The following is a 19,983-nucleotide window of genomic DNA, read 5'->3' on the forward strand; positions in this document are numbered from 1 at the left end:
TGAATAGTGGTTATCAGTGAGTTATGGGGTAATAGAAGTTGGAACTCTGGCTGGCACTGTGGGGCCATGGAAAAGCCTGGTCCCATACTGGCTGCCCAGTGACGGAGCCTGAGTCCTTCTAGCCTTGACTCTGAGGGTTTAGTGGATGGGAGTACTTCTCTGAATATAAGAAGTGAGTGACATGGAGCTCACCAAGTTGTGGGCAGAGCACTACTGAAGGAACAGAAGTGGGCTGGGGACAGCCTTCTTTGAGGAGACGGTGTGATGGAGGTGGTATGGGACAAGCAGTGTAGGTTGGAATGCCACAGGCAAGGGTCCTAGTTGGAGAGTCAAATGATGGAAGTAGATAGGAACTTGGCTGAGTTCTCTGGGGCCACAGAAAAGTGAGCAGCCAGCTCGGCCTCTCCATTTTTTCCCTCCTCATTGGTGCTAGAGATTGACCCCAAGAGCCATGCAGGGACATCCCTACTGAGCAGTAACCGTCAGGTTCTGGGTTTGAGTCAGCAAAGTTGAGGTTGCAGAGGCACTGTCCAGGAGCTGACAGACTGTAGATAGAAGTGAAGGGCGAGGCAGTGAGTGGCTACGGTGAGCCATACACAGGAGAGCTGCTTAGCTTGGGAGGAGAGGGTTGAAAGGGAATCCTGGGACTTGCTTAGCAGGGCCAAGGCTTTGAGCAGAGGGAGGTCAGCACCCCACTGTGCTCAGAGTACAACTTCAGCCTCTCAGTTTGGCCATCTACAAGTAACAAGGCTTTTTGCTAATTAGCAGCTTGCCTAGAGCAGCTGACTCCACAGTAATTCTGAGATTCTTCAGGGTCCTATGGCTTCTAGTAGAGGGAGGACAGTGGGAAACAAGGGCTCAGCCCAGAGCCAGAGAACGGGAAGGGTAGCAGCCGCCATACAGATATTTTCTCTAGTGCTCATCACACTCTGGTGTGAGTCACAAGGATGACCCCTAATGAGAACTGTGTCACAGAGTAGGCCCCTCAGACAGCAGGATATGGGGACTGAGAGTCAGGAGCCTCACAGCTCCTGGGAGCTCATCTTAACCTGAACCCCACCCCCCACCCCCAGAGTACCATCCCTGTAGTCAAAGGCCCTCACCTACGCTCTTCTTTATCCCCTAGTTTGATGTCTTGATAGTGGCTTGATGCTCTATATGACTCTAACTCTGGTCAGTGGCAAGGGCTCTGTGTTTCCTAGTGTTGCAATCTGTAGTCTCTCCAGATTAATCCAGAGGCAGAGGTACTAGGAAAGAACTACAAGAGTAACCGAGGTAGCCTAGAAGAAATGAGAGTGAAGAGGCCACACCTTTCCCCAACTAAAACAGGTTAGCAGTGCTCCCCTGAGCTCTGAACTCTCCTGACCCTTGGAAAGTGAAAGACCTTCCTCAATTGGAGGCTGTGGCTATACAACCTTTGTGTGTCCAGCTAGACCCAGGGACTGCTCACACACTTTATTAAGATGCATCTGGAACCACGACACTGTCATGGAATGTGGATCATGGGACCTGGCCCTGCCTGGAGCACCAAGATCATCGTGGGCCTTGAGCAGACTGGGCCTGCCCCCAACCTGGCATCCATGCAAGGCTGGGGACCCCATCCTGTGTGAACACTAGAGGAAATATATGGATATAAAAGTGTCAAAAGTTCCCCAGGCCCTTAGCCCTGGGTGCCATTTGGCACCAACCCTAATCTGGTGTCTCTGCTGCCACCCAAGCAGAGTCCCTCAGGTGCAGGGATGGGTCCTGGGTGCTGTGGCCTCAAGCTCTTCTCCTTGCATTCAGCAGAGCACCAAGTCCTGCATGGGAAGTGGGTTTGACATCTCCTCATGGGCAGGTCCTTTGGCAGAGAAGCAGAGGCCGTGACAGAGACCTATGCACAGTAGGTGTCCGCCTTTACCACCTGGCAGTACATGGTCATAGCGAAGGTGAGGCCCAGAATCTGTGGAGACAAGAGGTCACAGGCATTTGCCCATAGGCAGAAGGGCTGGTCTTCATTGCTGCCCTGACTCTTGCAAGCCGTCCCCAGGGTAAGTTTCGTTCTGCACATTAGGTCACACCCCTCTGCACGCCTGGTCTAAGCCCTCTGCCTATCCCACTGTACCTACTTGTCCTAGCCGTAGCCAACCGAGTATCTGTTTGCCAGGTGGGTGGTAGGCGCGCTCCACTTAGCCTGGAGCACCACTCTGCTAACCCTCAGCACTGCTATAGATGGCTGTGAACCTAGGAGGGAAGAGTGGGGCCTGGAGGCAGCAAGGTATCAAGTGCCACCCTCATTCTGCACAGGAAATCCTGTCACTACCAACCAATATGGCTGCCTGGCTGTGTTGACTCACTAGGTGACAACGGGCTCTGCACAGGGAGTACTGCATACCAAAGGTCACCTCCCCCAGTGAACATTGTCTTCTTACAGTCTGCACTGCTACCTGCCTACCCAGGTCACAGGCTCCTGAGCAAGTCCTCTGCCATTGCAGTCAGGAGTCCCAGGCACTGCCCTGCTCAGCTCACCTGCACCAGTGCTGTGCACAGTCCAAAGATGCCCACAGCTAGCAGGTTCTCCTGGAGCCAGGCCTTCACTGTCTCATAACAGGGCTGCAAGAGAGCCAGGATCAGCTGGGGGAACCCCACCCCTGCAACCACCCACCACAAGAGGGAATATTCTTACCGACTTCCACCAGGTACCAGGTTCATGTAACCCGCAGCTGTCACTGAACTCCAGACAGCAGGAGTCAGGCACACGAGTGGCATTGTATACCTCAAACCAATCAGTGTAATTGGAAACTCCACAGCATCGGAACTAGAAGCAGGAAGAAAGCAAAGGACTGGGTGGCGAGATAGCCACAACACCCACCCCCGCCAGCCTGTCCGCCATACCAAGAAGGCTGCCCAAGCCTCACATCAGTCTGGATGATACTCCAGGCATTGGTGAGGCCCACATTGCCCTCTGTGCCATACAGATGCAGGCCCTTCTTCAGATCTTGCTGGGCATAACTGTCAATCTGTTAACAGACCACCAGTTAATATCCTCCACTTCAGTCCAAGACAGGACAATACCCCATACCCCCTCTATCTGAACCTCTTGCTTGTTTCCTGGGATAACCCCCTACGCTAGTACCCTATCACACTTAGGACACAGCCCAGGCTCATGTTCTCCCAGAGGCTTCAATGACCCTGGTGCAAGCCTTTGCTGTCTCATCTCTACAGGCTCCCCCTGTTGGCTAGGGGAGGACTTCAGTCTTCTTGGTAGTACAAACAGACATGTCTGCTCTCTAGCTGAGGGTATGGCTCCACTCCTAAGTCTCCAGTAAAGGAACTAGGGCACTGAAGGGCAACTCCGGCTTGTACAGGGAGCCTCCTATAGTCCAAGGGTACTTTACAGAAAGGAGGTCCTATGGGGAAGTTGGGGACACAGGAGCTGGCAATACAGCATGATCTATAACCCAAGATCCTAAAATATGTGAGTAAATCCTTCCAGTTGTGTGACCAGGCAGACAGATATGGGAAGTCACATATGACACACAGTAAGCAGCAGTGGGGGTTGGGGTTGTTGGGACAGTCCACACTTAGCAACCTGTACTTAGTTGAGGACCCTGGCCACATATCCTAGGAATTAAGAGTGCTGTTGTCCCACCCATACAACCAGAGCCACAACGTAGATCCCTGGGCTTCTGGTACTTTCTGCACTGAGTCTCCCAGCACCCCATGTACTGTCTGTCCATTTGCAGCAACATACCTTGTCACTGTAGGCAAAGAAGAGCACAGCAATGGTGGCTTCCAGCAGGAACACTAGCAGCAGCAGCACAAAGAACTGTAGAGAACGTGCCCCTTACTCACAGCCCTGCTCCTGGAGAGCCCCAGAACTCCTACCATACCACGGAACTCAAGAGCCAGGCCAGACCATCCCGGAGCCTGAATGGCCTGCTGGCCTGATCTGAACATACCCACATGCGTGTACGTCCCCGTTCCCAGGCTCCTGGCGTGACATCTCTATTTGGGACTCTCCACACCCCCATACTGGGATATATGTTAGACATATATCCCACAGCTGAGCACCACGCCCACCCACAACCTGGGAATTTAAGAGATCCCAAATATCACCTATCAAAAGTCTATAAACTCCACAATACCCCCTGAAGGTGGGAAGAGAAGGGATCAGTTTGTCTCTACAAGGCATTGAGCCCTGAGCAAACTCCTATCGCAGGAAGAGGAAAGGAACCATTCAAAACCTTGACATGGAGGAGCTTCAGTCCACCTGCCATGCAGCTTGAGGCCTCTGCTAGGCACATGAATTTGTAAGATCCTCCAGGACTCCTTTCCTAATTACCTGTGATTAACTTTATAAACTGTGGAGGAGGAAATAGCTTCCTTTCCATAAACATATTCCCAAAGCCAAATGGTGCTGTGAGAGAGAGGGTGGGGCCAGGGGCAGGACCAGGAGCTGGGGTAGAGCCACCACGAGGATGAGTATCAGAACAGTTTGGTAAAGGCCACTTGTAGGATACCTAAATTCTTGGGTGTGTCCTGTCACGAGAAGTCCCTCTGAGCTCCGATATGTTTTTTTGTATGTGTAGCGCCGATACTTAAACCCAGAGCCTCATGCATATCATACAAGAATTCTTCTAGATCTATATCCCCAGTGCCCTCCCCATTTTAAAATTCTGAGATGGGGTTTTACTCTGTACCCCAGAGCCAGCAACCCCTCCAGCCCCACCTGGCCTGGAAGACCCCAGAGCCCTGGTGCTGGACAGGCCTCAGAGGTGGAGCTGATGGCACAGAGAGCCAAAAAGAGGGGCCCAACAAACTCACAGTGAGCAGTAGGCACTTGTTCTCCTTGAGGGCCCCAATGCAGCCCACGAAGCCGATGGCCATGACGAAGGTACCGGTGACGATGAGCAGATTGGCAGCAGACAAGGATGGGAATGAGGATGACAGGGTGGCAAAGTTTCCCTGTGTGGCAGCCAACCAGATGCCAACACCCAGGACACCACAGCCACCCAGCTAGGACCACAGCAGTGGGGAGAGAGAGAGAGACAGGGTGAGGTTGACTATAGGGGTACCTGACCCCTAGGGAAAGGCTCTACCCACAAGCTCAAGCCAACCTTGTCAGCCTGGGAACCTCCAGTGACAGCTTAATTCCTGCAGCAGGCTGCCACTCCTCAAGCCTCTTCCCTTTGCCCCTGTTGACAGTGGTCTGTGGCAGAGTACATCTCATGCACAGCCTAGTGACTACGCCTTCAGATTCCCTGCAGGAAGCATTGCCAACCCCTGTGCCTAAGCAGAAGGGTCTCCTCTGGCCCTCTGATCCTGCACCTTCCTTCCCCACACCCTACGTAGGCCATGGCAATTGAGTGGCCCACCCACCTGTATGGCCCCCTTGCCCTGGGCTTGGTGTCCTGGGTTACCCATGACCCTGAACAGAGAAGCCCTGGCTCGGCACATTCTGCTCATGATCAAGTTGTAGTGGCTCTGTGGTACCAACCAGAGGATCTCACTGGAACACCTGCTACTGCCCAGCTTCCCCAAGCCTTTCCCTACCTCCCCAAGCCTCCCCCCACCTCCCCAAGCCTCCCCCTACCTCCCCACACCTCCCTGAGTTTCATCACGTTTTTTTTCTTCACTGTTGGTTTCTTGAAACAGGGTTTCTCTGTGTAATCCTGACTGTCTTGGAACTCACTTTGTAGACCAGGCTGGCCTTTAACTCAGAGATCCAATCATTTCTGCCTCCTGAGTGCTGGGATTAAAGGTGCATGTCACCACACTGGGCTCTCTCATCATTCCTTTTTATAAAAATCAAAATCAAAGGAAACAGGGAAGGAAGGCATGTGGTGGTTGACTCTAGAGAGGATTCATCATGGCATGGTGACAGGGACATCTAGTCTGTCCCAGAGTACATACAGGTCTGCCATGGAAGGGGAAAACTATGGCCCCACCCTCACATGAGGCCTTGGACTCTGTCAAATGAGGAGGAAGGAAGATATATTCCAGGAAGCTAGTAATGGGCCAACACCTAATAGGCTCTAGGAAAAGGCCTGGTAGCCTAACAGAGAGTTGGACAGGACAATGCAGAGGAGCCCATGATGTAGGGTTCTGAGTTCCAATGAACTCTTGGAGACAATACTGTAGAGTCATCAAGAAGCAAGGAACCTGGAAATGCTGCCCATTCAGGGAACCTCCAGGGAAAGGTGTGCATATGCACTTGGAGATCCACCCTCAGAGCCACAAGGTAGCTCTGGTGAGCCAATCTACAGTGCCTCCTTTACAATGGGAGGGAGCCCTGTAGGGCTGCAGTGGCTGAGAGGTAATGTTGTCTACGGTGTTAAAGTAAGGCAGTTGGATGGGCTGGGCACCCCCATTCAGCCTGTGTGGAAAAGTCCCCCTAATGGAGATCTGGTCAGGTAATGTTCACAGAATCATCCAGCATAACATCCTCCGTAAGCATACAGGCTACTGGATCTGGAAGGCTTCTCCCAGGGCAAGCAGGGCCTCATCTGTCTTCATGTGCTATTCCCATGGTCTCCAGCCATTCCCAAGCTTCATGAGGTCTTCCAGGACCCAGTAAGGTGACTCACAGGTTATGGAAGGACCTTTGTGGCCCTCACACTGCTAGGCAGAAGTAATACCCTGCTTGCTACCTTGGACTAGATCAGAAGTGTCAAGACTGAAGTGAGGACTCCCACCCTCACTCCACACCACACCTGCTCTGAAAGACCTGGAAATCAAAAGCAGCAAGAAGCCTCAAGAGACACCAATCCACAGGGCATAACACTCCCCCAGAGGAGCCATGACCCCCAAGTGAGTCACATCTGGGACGGTCACCTCCAAGCTAAACACTCATGCTTCTGATAGCAGGTCCCAAAACGAGGGAGGGGATATGCTAATACAACAGTGATAAATGTCACTAAGACCAAGCTGTCTGCACCATCCGCCTCCGCCTTCCAAGGACAGCAGACGGCTCGTGTCAGCAGGAAAGTGAGCTGTTGGAGCGCCCCTGGCCCCATGGGACCCCGAAGGGCATGGAAAGGACACTGCTATGCAGAGCAGCACCACTGGGGGTGGAAGGAATGCCCCACTCCAGGAGGCCAGGAAGGTATAACTCCAAGGCAAGCCTGGCAGGAAGGGACCCCACACCCAGGAGAGCCAGTTTCCTTCACTGACACGGTGAGACAGCATGAAAGACATTCACTCACTGTCACGTAGTCTGTCACCCTCACTGTGACAAAGATGAACACCAGCCCAGATGCTCCCCACTGCCATCCAGTGGTGTCACATGCATTGTCACAAATGAGCAGTACACCCAGAGTCACCACCATCCTGTAGGGCTACCTGTCTCAGAAATGCCACAAGCAGGTGCACTAATGTAAACCGTGCATGTGGTAAGAGTACTGTACCTATAATCTTGAAAATGTTTCGGTGCATGAAGCTTTTTAAACATTTTGGCAGGAAAATTACAGCTTCAAAGAGCAAGAGAAAATGGGCCCATTAGACTCAGAAGATGAGAAAGGCAGGACTTAGTGCTGAGCTCTGACAGCCTGGAGCAAGGTCTCTCCTCAGTCAAAAGTGGGGATGGGACTAAGACACCCCTCCACCCCAAATCTACAGAACCCTGAGCCCCATCTCCTGAGACAGACCGTCTTCCATTGCTCGCTCACTCCTCTGCAGCTGTACCCACAAGCTAGACAGGAGCCCGGGTAGGAGGCAGCGCCCACTCCCCACAGCGTCTTTAAAGAAGCTAGAGTCCTGAATGATGGTAGCTGGGAACATCACTCAGGGGCAGGACCTCTTGCCACTGTGGTCCTCCATCCTAGCCTTCTGGCTGATCATGCAGCATGCCTGGGCATAACCACAGCCCACCAGGGCCACTTGCTAGGCAGTCGGCCGGGATACCCAACAACAGTCCCTGAGAGGTGTAATGGACTGTTACCCAGGCACCAACCAAACCCATGCACAGCAGGGGCCTTAGCCTCTAGCCCCTTGGATCAGCCTCAGGCTGAGTGCCGTATGGTACTGGGTGCCCACCAAATGTGCCTGTCCAGGTCCGCAGAGGTGGGTGCCAGCAGACCTCTACCCACCACCCCTCCAGCCATACACAGCTCAATATAGCAGATGGCCGGGCAGCTAGCCACATCTTTGGTGGAGGTGTATGGGCTGGGGCCCCTGTATAAGCCAAGGGTATGTCAAGAAGCCGGTCTTCTGCCAGGCTGGCAGGAACCTTCCCCATCTTGGCTAGGATGTTGGTTATCCCGGTGGGGTGAGTTTGTGCACTTAAAATTGAAAGTACACCTGGGGATGAGGCTGAGTTAGTAGAGTGTTTGCCAAGCATGCACTGGGTTAGATACTCCATACCACATAAACCCCAAGTGGTGGTGCACACCAGTGTTCCTGGGACTTGAAAGGTGGAAGCAGCAGGGTTAGGAGTTCAATGTCATCATAAGTAAGGAAAGCCGGTCTCCAAATACTTAAAACAGAATTTGTTTTCACCCAACTCGGGACATTGTCAGAGCCACCAACATCCCAAAGAGCCAGCAAGACCATGGCCCCCTGCATTAGGCAGTGCCATGCCACCCCAATCACAAACATATGCTGTTACAGGAAGCAGAGATCTCCCTCTCCCTGAGTGTCCTGGTTCTTCCAAGGATTTGGGCACAGAACCCTTTGCCATTTCCTAGTCCCCTCATCCACCAGACTGAAAGTGTCAGAGACTAACAATAGCACCCGTCCATCAGATATCATCTCAGCTCATCAAACGCAACAGACACCCAGGAGCCTAGCAAGGCATGCGCCCTGCAACGTGTTGTCAACGTGGGGGCAGATCCCTGTGCCCAGTGGAACTTCCTTTGGGACAGCATAAGGCAAGAACTGAGGCTGCAATGGGTGACAGCCCAGGCAGAGCAGAGTGGGGCCCCAGTCCCCTCCCTGAAGGAAAGATAAGTGAAGCTTGACTCTTGTACCTCCTCCCCCCGCTCCCCTTCCCACCTCAGAACCTCTGCTCAGCTGGTCATCCATCTAGGGTCATCACAGACCACCTAGGTGTGGCTGAAGGACCCTGATCCACATACCTTTGGGTCGCCTTGATGACCCAGTGTGGTCAAAATGGAGAATCTGAGACCCCCAAGAATACAGGATTTTCTCAGCTCACACAGTATCTGGGTGGCAGGCATGACTCCAACCTCCATCTTGTCCACCCAGACACTGACTATACCATGCAGGGAACAGCTATACATTTTGCTAGACTGAGGAATAGAGAGGGACGCCTGCCTGGAAGCACTAGAGGAAGGGCCTCAGATTGGTCATGTTTGAACTTCACAGCTCGGACCTGGCTAGCATCTCAGAACCTGGACACAGAAGAGCCATGGGAAGATCCCTGCCCCACTCCATGAGCGCAGCCCCACTTACGCTAACCCTTACACCACAGTAGCTGCCCAGGAATGTAGATACCCTGAGAGCCCAGGGCAGGGGAGGGGAGGGCAAAGGAGAGAGGAGGCAGGAAGAACCAGGCTTCACCGATTCCCCTTGATCCCAGGGGACCTCAACTTCCATTACAGGAAGAGCTTTGCTGGCAGAGGCCCAGCTGACAATGCAGCCTCAGAGGCTTGAGACAGGGGTCCCAGGGGCTGCTCAGCCCCCACTCCCTTACTGTCAGTGGCCAGCACCCAACACCACCTACCCACTTAACTGTTCAAGGGCTGCATACTCAGCCCACTTCCCTAAGGCACTCCCAGCCCTAACCAGCTAGTCCTAACCCTGTGCACATCTCAAAGCAGGTTGAACAACTGCCCAATTTAGTTGAGCATCACTGCCCAGTGGCAGCCTGTTTGCTGAAGGAGGGCAAGGGTTCATTGTGTCCCCACACTCCCAGCTTTGACTCCAGTTGCCTGGTTAACTCTAATAGGGTGACTGAGGCAAGACACATGGCAGAGGCTAGGGTCCTGCCTGCTGGTCTTGCATTATAAGTGCCAAATGGACATCAAAGCCTCTCCTACAAGAGTCTAGCAAAGGAATCAGGGTCTTGGGTAGGCTATTCTCTGGCCCTCCCACTGCAACCTGTCACCAGCAGGAGGGGAATTTAGTTCGCAGATGCCAGGGACAAGGTGGACTGACATCATACTGACCAGGCCAGATGGATGGACTCTCACACTTGCTAGCCCAGATGGACTCTGCCAAGCCCAGCACAAGCACTTCTAGGAAAAACCATGCTGTTCACAGCATCTTTTGCATGGTTGCCTCTAACCCCTCACTGGGACTCAAGCTGGAGGGAGAAGCCACAATGATGCTGGGGCAGGAGCCCATTTTCCAGGCAGGAGGTGCATGTGGATACCAGGAGGGTACTGAGTTCGCCAGCACAGGAGTCCCACAGGATACTGATTGTTTATTTCTCTGGTAGAGGCTATCACCAGTGGTCCATGGAAGGTGCTTGCTCTGTAGCCAATGGGCCCTTCTCCCTGTGGCCAGGTGTCCAGATGAGGAAGAGGGCAATAACTCCAACAACCTCAGCCTCCCCAAACCAAGCTACTAGCAGCTGCCTAGTCCCACACTCCTACCTCCTAACCCCCTTCTGCCACCTACGCTGCCTGCTACTGTCAGAGTGAGTGACCTACAGCTGTCAGGTCTGGTCACAGTGTTATACCTAACTGACACTTGTCATCTGCAGCTCCTGGGCCTTTTCTACCTGTCATACTGTTGTCTGCAACCCCCCCGCCCAACTGCCACAATGTCAGAGACACCCTGACCCTGCCAATCAGTTGCTCCTGACCACACGCTGGTGCCCACTGAAGTCCATTAAACAGAAGCATCCACCTTACATAGGCTGGTTACAGCTTCAGCCCACACCTATCTCTGATGCCCACCTGGTATGAGAGAACTCCCAGAACTGGGCCCATCCCTCTCAGGAGCCTCTGGCAGAGAGCTCTTAATGGGGGAGACGAGGAAGGATGAGTCAGGTAGGGCAACAGCCTCCCTGGACTACTGCCCTCAGGCAGCCCAGGGTCCCAGCAAATCCCAGTTCCAACCCTGGGCCAGGGCTATAAGAAAAGAGAGGTCAGAAAAGTGGACCTAGGTTTCTGCACATATGACTTGAACTGGACTGACTGCATGCAAATGAGCAGCAAATAGGGATCCCAGTGATACCCCTCATCCTCACTCCCAAGCTGTACTCCCTCGTTCCAAACACACCCCTCATCCTCACTCGCACACACCCACTCCCAGAAAGTTGGCTCAGGAACCAAGGTAGAGTATGGAATGACCTTGGACACCATTCTGTAAGTATTCCAGCTAGTGAGTGAAGGTCCAGGCCAAGTCTAGGTAATAAAGGGTCACCTCTAATCAAATCTAGCATGTTCCACTCAGGCTCCAGGCTCAGCCAAGCCCCAACACCAGGTGGTAATCAAATGCAATACTTTACCCATTCCACAAGGGTGAGAGTGTACAAACTGTCCTCCATCTACACCGGAGGGGACCATCTTCTGCTCTATCATCATTCGAGCCCCAACTGAACATTACCCCATGCCTGAGCAACCACAGCATACCCCAGCAAAAGTTAGAGGCTCTGCTGAGGTGGCAGGGAGCCAGGTGCCACCCATGTCCATGGAGAGTCCCAGACCAGTGTCTGGTATACCTCCCTAGGCTCTAATAGGTCAAGCGGTCCACGTACCCTTGGTCTTCAGGGTCCTGGGGGACCAGGACCTTGTAAGTCAATCTCCCAGAGGGGCAGAGTGTGAAGGGAGTGAGGCAAGGACGTAGGCTGAAGAGGGGGGGCAGGGAGGAGGCTGAAGGGGACACCCGTGGCTCTGTGCACAGAGACGTTGATCACTTCTACGCCTGGAACCCAGGAGAGGCAAGGCTTGGTACTGCCTGGTCTTGTGAGCACGTGCGCACACACCCTGTCTCCACAGCAGAGAAGAGAGAAGGGAGCTCCTGGAAGTCACTAGGAGAGCAGCGAACCCCGGTCCTTCAGGCCCCCACACTCACCCAGAAGAGCAGGTTGAAGGCGAACATGAGGTACTTGACACCCTGGAGGCAGCCGCGCGCCATGCTGCAGCGCTTCAGCTCTAGAAGGAAGATGAAGGAGAGGTCTAGGTAGAAGACCACATACTTGTTACCCTTGGGCGTTGTATAGCGCGCCTGGGCTGCCTTGGGGCCGGGGTTCGAGTGCAGGCCGAAGAAGCCGCCGCCCGCATCCCCGGCGTCCCCGGCGCCCGCGCGCCCATACAGGCTGCTGCAGCGCCGAAAGGGGCCGCCGCGCGCAAAGCCCTGCTCCTTGCTCTCCGGAGAAGGGCTGCGCCGGTACGTGGATTCGTCCGTGCTGGAGCGGCGCATCGCGGTGGGGAGGCTGGGCCCCCGCCGCCAAGCTCAGTGGCTACAGCCTTTGTCAGCGCTCCGCGCCCGTGGCTCCCGGACGCCCCATCCGCACCACACCGGCGAGCTCCCGCACCTCCCCGGGCCAGCGGTAGCAGCGGGCGCGCGATTTGGCTCCCACCCCGCGGCCAGACACCTGCGGGCCGGCCCGCTGCGCCCCGCGCGCTCCCGGCCAATCCAGCATGGCCCCGCCCCTCGAGGACCCCGCCCCACCGGCCAATCGCAGCGACCCCGAGCCCCCACCTCCCCGTTACCCTCCCGGGGTCTCCCAAGAAGATGCAGCTGAAGGACAGGGGGAGCTTTTGAGGGGACTGGGTCGGGAATGACACCGCAGCAGCTCTCGGCCCCAAAACTGCACCCCAGACCCCATCCAACAGGCCCGCAGCCCATTCGGCAACAAATCTCCAACCACGTCTAGGATGTGCAAAGCCCCGAGGAAATGAAGAGGTGACCCAGTTGCTGTTAGTGGCAACTTGAGCGGCTTTGGCTTTCAAGCGCCGTAGGGAGCCTGTGGTGCCTGGGAGAGTGAGGTGTCCATGAGGTTTTCTAACTTAAAAAGAGAATTCAATGACCAAAGTAGCAGAGGAGAGATGCCAAAGAACCCTAGATGGCCCCCTGCTGGTCCAGAGGGCTCACGGAATCAGCTCTGCCTCTGGTCCAGTCCATTCTCCTAGGGGTGGTGGGAGCAAGGCCAGATTCTATCACAGCCACGGGCCATTTTGAGAGTCCCACTGGCGCCATTCTGCAACTCTCTATAACTGCAGAACCAGGGACCTGGAATTTCACTTTGACCAGCTCAGGAAGAATCAGCCTATGATTAATGAACACCATCTCATCCCAGGCAGACAAGCACATGGTAAGTGGCACTTTGCAGGTGTGCCCAGATACATACTAGCCCATAGATCAAAGATGGGATGATAGCCCCTTGCTGGGCCCCATCTTCCAATCTCTGAGCCCCAACCCTACCAAACGATGCAGATCATAAGAGACTCAAAGTGTGGGTCGGGTACTAACACGAAGCTAAGTTTCCCCGTCTGTTATTTTGTCTTTTTTTTTTTTTTTTTTTTTTTTGGAACTGGGGACCGAACCCAGGGCCTTTTGTTGCTTGGGAAGTGGCCTTCCCCCTGGGCTAAATCCCCAACCCCAAGGTTCCCCGTCTGATCTGCAGCCCAGACGACAGAAGGGAAGGCAGAACAAGGAAAACCTTTTGCTGAAGATCCAGAGTGAGGCAGCAGAGGAAGTAGAAGGAGTAAAAAAAAAATAAGAGAAAAAAAGGGTGTCCATGGGTAGAGCTGAGCAGCTCTTAAAGGGGCTGCATTGTAATGGAAACTCCAGATGCCTAAAGGTTTGCAGCTCCCAGCCCAGCACCTATGTTCACTGCACCGGCGTACTGCTGCCTCCCAGAGGTCACGATGGGGAACTGCAACCCTAGCCCACAAGGCTGCACGCTCAGGGTCCGTCTTTGGGATATGGATGCATGGGAGACCCCAGAATGCAGGAAGCATGCCTGGAAGGGCGCGATCAGCCTAGGATCTATCTCACACACCCCCACCTTGCCATTTCCCTCAAGTTTTCTTTGATGTGTCTGGACTCCAAGAATGGGACAGAGGCAGCAGAGATTATAGCCTGAATGTTCAACCTAGTGAGCACTTGGCAGCTGATAACTTCTAAAAGACCCTTGTGACCCGCGGCCCCTGGCCATGCTCCCTTGGCCTGATCAGCCAGACATCCACCACTGAAGGCTGGAGTGGAAGGATACCTATAAATGGCAGTATGCACGTCCAAGGCCATGTACATACACAAGTGTCTACACACCAGTAGAGAGAGAAGCCATAGGGTCCAGGAAAGATCCAGAACTGACCAGAAAAACTATACCCCCACCTTGGACCAAACATCACCCATACTGACAATCACCCCAATGGGGTTAGCTACCAAACCACTCCTCTGAAGGTGACCCTGAAGACCTGGGTCAGAGGCATAACAGCTGAGTTCCCTGTAATACATAATAAGCCTACTGTCTATTTGGTCACTCTTTTTTTTTTTTTTCTTTTTTCTTTTTTTCGGAGCTGGGGACCGAACCCAGGGCCTCGCGCTTGCTAGGCAAGTGCTCTACCGCTAAGCTAAATCCCCAACCCCTATTTGGTCACTCTTATTCCCTGGACATGGGGCTGGGGCTCAAGTTGAAACTCCCCATGAGGTACTGGGGGGCATCAGCTGGAGCTGTGAGGAGACCAGGAGTCACAGTTGCCAAGCTGAGGGTTATACGGAAGGGAATTCAGAAACAGCCACCCTGAGCTCCAATTCTTTTCCCTCAGGGGTAGCTGTGGGAGATCGGTTTTTGTTTGTTTGTTTGTTTTTGTTTTTTGTTTGGTTTTTTTTTGTCAACTTGACCCAAGCTAGAGAAAAGGTTGAGACTGAGAAAACGCCTCCATCACATTGGCTTTTAAACTGGCTGTGGTGGCTTACACCTTTAATCCCAGCACTCAGGAAGCAGAGGCAAGGGATCTCTGTAAGTTCAAACCAGCCTGATCTACACAGTGAGTTCCAGGACAGCCAGGGCTACATAGAAAGACCTCATCCCCCCTCCCGACCTCCCAGAGAAAAGGCTTGTAGGAGGCTGGAGATGGCTCAACAGCTAAGAGCACTGGATGGTCTTCTAGGGGACCTAGGTTAGATTCTCTGCACCCTCATGGAGTTTGCAATCATCTGTAACTCCAGTTCCAAGGGATCTGATGCCCTCTTCTGGGCCCTGTGGGCACCAGGCATGCACATGATACACACTATGCATGCAGACGTAACACCTGTATAGGTAAAATTAAAACATTTTCTAAGTGGCTGTAGACAATCTGTAGGACGTTTTCTTGATTAATGATAGATGGGAAAGGACCCAGTCTACTTGTGAGAGGTGTCACCCTGAGCAGGTGGCCCTGGAATGTATAAGGAAGCAAGTTAGGGCTGCAAGCTTGGACTGGAGAGATGGCTCAGTGGTTAAGAGCACTGACTGCTCTCCCAGAGGTCCTCAGTTCAATTCCCAGCAACCACATGGTGGCTCACAACCATCTGTAATGGGATCCGATGCCCTCTTCTAGTGTGTCTGAAGACAGCTGCAGTGTACTCATATAAACAAAATAAATAAATCTTGGGGGGAAAAAAAGAACTGGCTGATCTTCCAGAGGGCCTGGGTTCAATTCCCAATCTATGATGAGATCTGGTGCCCTCTTCTGGTGTGTAGGCATATGTGTAGGCAGAACACTATATATATAGTAAATAAATAAATCTTTTAAAAAAAAAAACCCACAGGGGGCCTGGAGAGATGGCTCAGTGGTTAAGAGCACTGACTGCTTTCCTACAGGTCCTGAGTTTAATTCCTAGCAACCACATGGTGGCTCACAACCATCTGTAACAGGATCTGATGCCCTCTTCTGGTGTATCTGAAGAAAGCGACAGAGTATTCATATAAATAAATAAATCTGGGGTTGGGGATTTAGCTCAGTGGTAGAGCACTTGCCTAGCAAGCGCAAGGCCCTGGGTTCTTTCCCCAGCTCTGAAAAAAAGGAAAAATAAATAAATAAATCTTTAAAAAAACAAACAAACAAGCATCTTAAAGAAAGGAAACTAAGTAATCCATAAAGAGCAGGCCAGTAAGCAGCACTCCATCTTGGCCTTGCTTCAGTTCCTGCCTCTAGGTTCCTGTGTCAAGTTCCTGTTCTGACTTCCCTTCATAATGGGTTGTAAAATAAAATCTCTCACTGAAACAATTGGGGAGCCTGTATGGTCTGAGCTAGGCCCTGTGCATAATATATGTTATGATTGTGTAGCTTAGTGTTTGCAGAGGAATTTTAATCCAGCAACATGCCTGCTCTGGCAAGAGATCACATCCAAAGACCTTTTAGGTGTGTGCGATCCAGCGGTAATACAGACGTGCCCTTAGTACACACATTTAATCCCAAACAATGAAGGCAAAATTAGTTTGTAGAAGGGAACAGCCATGTTTGAAAGTGAGGTCTAATTGAGGGGCAGATAAAGTGATGAATCAAAGATTTGATAAAGTGAGTCAGGACATCACAAGAAAGGGGATTTAAGAGAGCAGTGGAAGGCTGGAGAGATGGCTCAGTGGTTAAGAGCACTGACTGTTCTTCCAGAGGACCTGAGTTCAAATCCCAGCAGATGAGATCTGATGTGTCTGAAAACAACTACAGTGTACTCATATAAATAAATAAATAAATAAAGAAAGAAAGAAAGAAAGAAAGAAAGAAAGAAAGAAAGAAAGAGAGAGAGAGAGAGCAGTGGAGAAAGAGTAGAGGGAGAGGGAGAGAAGAGAGGAGGCATTACCAGGACAGTTTCACAGAGACAGGTTGCAGGTGAAGACAGAAGGAGTCAGACAATGAGAAGGAGCCAGGAGATTAGAACAGATTGCCAGAGTTAGTTTGAGACCAAGCAGAGCATTTCAGAGAGAAGACAGTTTCAACCAGTCCTCTTGAAGAGGAGTCTGAGCGAGGACAGCTGAGTTGACCATCCAGCCAGAGGTCAGAAAGAACTAGAAAGGGTGAGCTTTTCAGCAGTAAACCCCTGAGATGACACTTACATCTGGTGAATGAAAGCTACAGGTGTTCTTGTGGAGTTCCTAACAGTGGGATTGCGGGGTGTCTCTGGCCCTTTTGACTGCTCTTGGAACCCTTTCCCCCCTACTGGGTGGCTTCATCCAGCCTTGTTGAGGCTAGGGTTTGTGCCTAGTCTTATTGTAACTTGTTATGCTGTGTTGTGTTTATGTCCCTGGGAGGGCTGCTCCCTTTCTGAAGGTAAACAAAGGAGGAATGGCTCTGGAGGAGAGGGGAGATGGGGGAATACTGGGAGGAGTGGAGAGAAGGAAAATTGTGGTCAGGGTGTAAAGTATTGAGAGAAGAATAAATTTACTTTAAGCGCATTCTATAACTTAAAATAAAATCTCTCAAATTGCTTTGGTCACGTTCTTACAGCAACAGAAAGTAACCAACACAGCCAAGATTGGAAGGGATAGGAAGAGCTCCCCAAGAGGTGCCCAAAGTTCTGAGGACAAAGGAGAGGCAGTCCGGTTCTGCTAGGATGCTGTCCTCTGAACAACCGGCCCCTCTCCTGCCTAGATGGCTATGACTGTAAAACTCACACGAACAGGGACTGATCTAGTGGACTTCAGGACGGTCACGGGAGGGCCAGGTCCCTGTCTGTTGCCAAGGAGAGAATTCACAGGGTGTGGTATGCAGGCTGATCACTAACAGTGACAGACCAAGGCAGGGCCACCCTATCTGAGCCGAGGGGGTGCTTTCCTCAACACCCTGGCCCAGTGCCCAGCCACAGTGGTCTGGACGTAGGAGCCATCTGCCAACAGGGCTCCATGACAAGGGAGAGCTCCTCAGTTGTGAGTAGGTACAAAAGAGAAGCCCTGGGGAATAAGCCACAAAGAAAAATGTGGACACTCACCTAGCTAGACCAGGCTGCCACTCAAAAAGAGACCTGCCCAAACTCTAGACAAATTTTGACCGTGGCTGTTTGGAGCAAGTAGGTCCTCTGCAGATTGCCAGCATGAGTTTGCCCAGAAGCTTGTTCGGACCCAGTGGTAACTCCTCCTAGCCTAGCTAGCTCAGGAGGGGAGGGAGGGAGTGCAGAGCAGCGCCACCCACCCTGTCCTGAGGCTGAGAGGCTCCACGGCTTCTTTGAGGAGGCAGAGAGAGTTCTGCCAATACAAACAGGCTGTGGTGTCTGCCTTCCTGCTGCGGCTTCAGCCCCTGCAGGGCCCCAGTGCCTGCCCTAGACCCCCACCCTGGGCAGGAACACCACAAATTCCTGGTCCAGTAGGCCGACGCCTCCCACCAAGAAGTAGGCACGGAGGGCTGCATGCAGAGCCTAACCGGGACCTAGCTCCGGGAGACTGAAGACACACCCCTAGCCTCCCACCACTTCAGGGACAGAGCTAGGGATAGGGGTGCAGGGCCCTCTGTGTGAAGCCAGAAAAAGGGCCCATCTTTCTTCCTAGACTCTCTGGCCACCCCAAATAGTGTCTTTCCTCCATTCCCTGCCTGGCACCCTCAGGTATTTCTCTGTTAGAGCTCCTGTGGCAGTGGAAATAGAAGGGACCTAATTTAGACTCAGGGAATGCTTATCGTGTGAACAAAGCACTTCTGCCCCATCATGTGGGGGACCCCCCGCCAAGCACTGAGCCCCAAGTGCCCCAGCCTCAATAACCCAAAGGGTTCTTGAGTTAGTCACTTCAGTTTCAGCCACAGGGTCTCCAAGAGCTATTTGGACATGTAGTGTGTCTGCACAGATATGGCCTGGGAATGAGGTGTAGGAGTGTGTATGATCACACTCCATACCCTATGGGTGATAGAAACTGTCCTCCATGAGCAAGCCGAGGACACAAGGCTAGAGTTCCTGGGGAGAAGTCACTCTGACCACTTCCCCAGCTCATGAACAGCCTTAAGCAGAGGAACTTATTAAATCCTCTAGTCCCAGCAGAGCTTTACAAATGGGGAAACTAAGGCTATGACCTAAGGCCAAGGGGTAGAGTCAGCTAAAACCCAGCCCAGCGCTCTGGACCACAGTACAGCACCCTCTTTTGGCTCTCTGTTTTCAGGGCAACACCCAGGATGGGAGGGTCTGGTCAGCCAAAACTTCAATCATGGGTTTCCTTGTCCCCTGCCCTGAAGTGACCCCCTGCTCTGGCAGGAACTGTTGCAAATGGGTTAGAAACTGCATCTGAGCACATCTCCTTCAGTGTGCCCTCCACCCTGCACAGTACATTGAGCATCCATTCTCACAGAGCCCTTTGCCAGGCAGAGACCAGTCAGTTTGCATTGGGAGAACTAGCAGAGCTAGCATGAGTAACCTATATCTCTCTCCCGCCACAGTCCCAAATGGGAAGCCTGCAACAGTTAAGAAACGGTAGGGGCAGAGGCTGAGCCCCAGATCCCGGCCAGGCTCTGGAGAGAACTGAGCCACAGCATAGCCCCCACCCCATCCCACACTCTGGGATAAGGAAAGGCTGGGTGGATAAGCAACGGCCTGGAGTTCCCTAGCCTGGGCCATTTCTGGGAATCCAGGGAGCTGGAGCAGGAACTAGGGGAGGAGAGGATGCCACCACCCACAATAGGCGCTGGAAACTAGTGGACTTTCGCTCGCGCACGAAACACACACACACACACACACACACACACACACACACACACACACACACACACAGAGAGGGGGGGGAATTCCAGGAATGTCAACTTGGCACAGGCTTCACTACCCAACTCTCCCTAAGTAAACAAGTCTTCCAGGGGCAGGACAGAGCCGAGCCCCTCCTCCAAGAAGCCTTTGGCCTCCACCCCATCCCTAGGGCAGACCCTACAGACCATCTCCTAACCCACTCCCCTGCCACCCTCACCTCTGGCCACCAGCAGTCTTCAGTCCTGATCCTGATCCTGATCCCAGGCCACAGTGACTCGCAGGCCCCCACTGCCCCTCTGGCCAGGGCAGGATGTTGGGGGGAGGGGACAGGACCGGGAAGTCGCTTAGCTCGTGGCTCTGCACGTGGCTCCATGGGGGATGGCAAAAGCTGCCAGGAAGGCTGTCCAGGGTGACAGTGGGGGCACAACCGCAAAATTGGCCAGTGGC

At 52.9% G+C, this 19,983-nt stretch overlaps 1 protein-coding gene across 4 annotated transcripts; it reads right to left on the reverse strand.

The window, feature by feature from the left end:
- Window positions 1–1,407: 1,407 nt before the first annotated feature.
- On the reverse strand, window positions 1,408–19,850 carry Tspan4 (tetraspanin 4). 4 transcript variants are annotated; one of them, XM_032891427.1, is made up of 8 exons: window positions 19,754–19,850; window positions 11,965–12,044; window positions 4,807–4,998; window positions 3,734–3,808; window positions 2,898–2,999; window positions 2,666–2,797; window positions 2,509–2,592; window positions 1,408–1,942 (listed from the first exon to the last, which is right to left on the reverse strand). In XM_032891427.1, the coding sequence occupies exons 2-8, from the start codon at window positions 12,025–12,027 to the stop codon at window positions 1,874–1,876; spliced, it is 717 nt and encodes a 238-aa protein (XP_032747318.1). In that variant the 5' UTR covers window positions 12,028–12,044; window positions 19,754–19,850; the 3' UTR covers window positions 1,408–1,873. The 4 variants fall into 4 exon arrangements, 3 of the variants coding, with proteins under 3 accessions (XP_032747318.1, XP_032747317.1, XP_032747319.1); XR_004386790.1 differs by lacking the exon at window positions 19,754–19,850 and adding an exon at window positions 2,109–2,223 and having other exon boundaries at window positions 1,853–1,942; window positions 11,965–12,495; XM_032891426.1 differs by lacking the exon at window positions 19,754–19,850 and having other exon boundaries at window positions 11,965–12,491.
- Window positions 19,851–19,983: the final 133 nt, after the last annotated feature.

This window comes from Rattus rattus, chromosome 2 (assembly GCF_011064425.1).
Source record: "Rattus rattus isolate New Zealand chromosome 2, Rrattus_CSIRO_v1, whole genome shotgun sequence".
Lineage (NCBI taxonomy): Eukaryota > Metazoa > Chordata > Mammalia > Rodentia > Muridae > Rattus > Rattus rattus.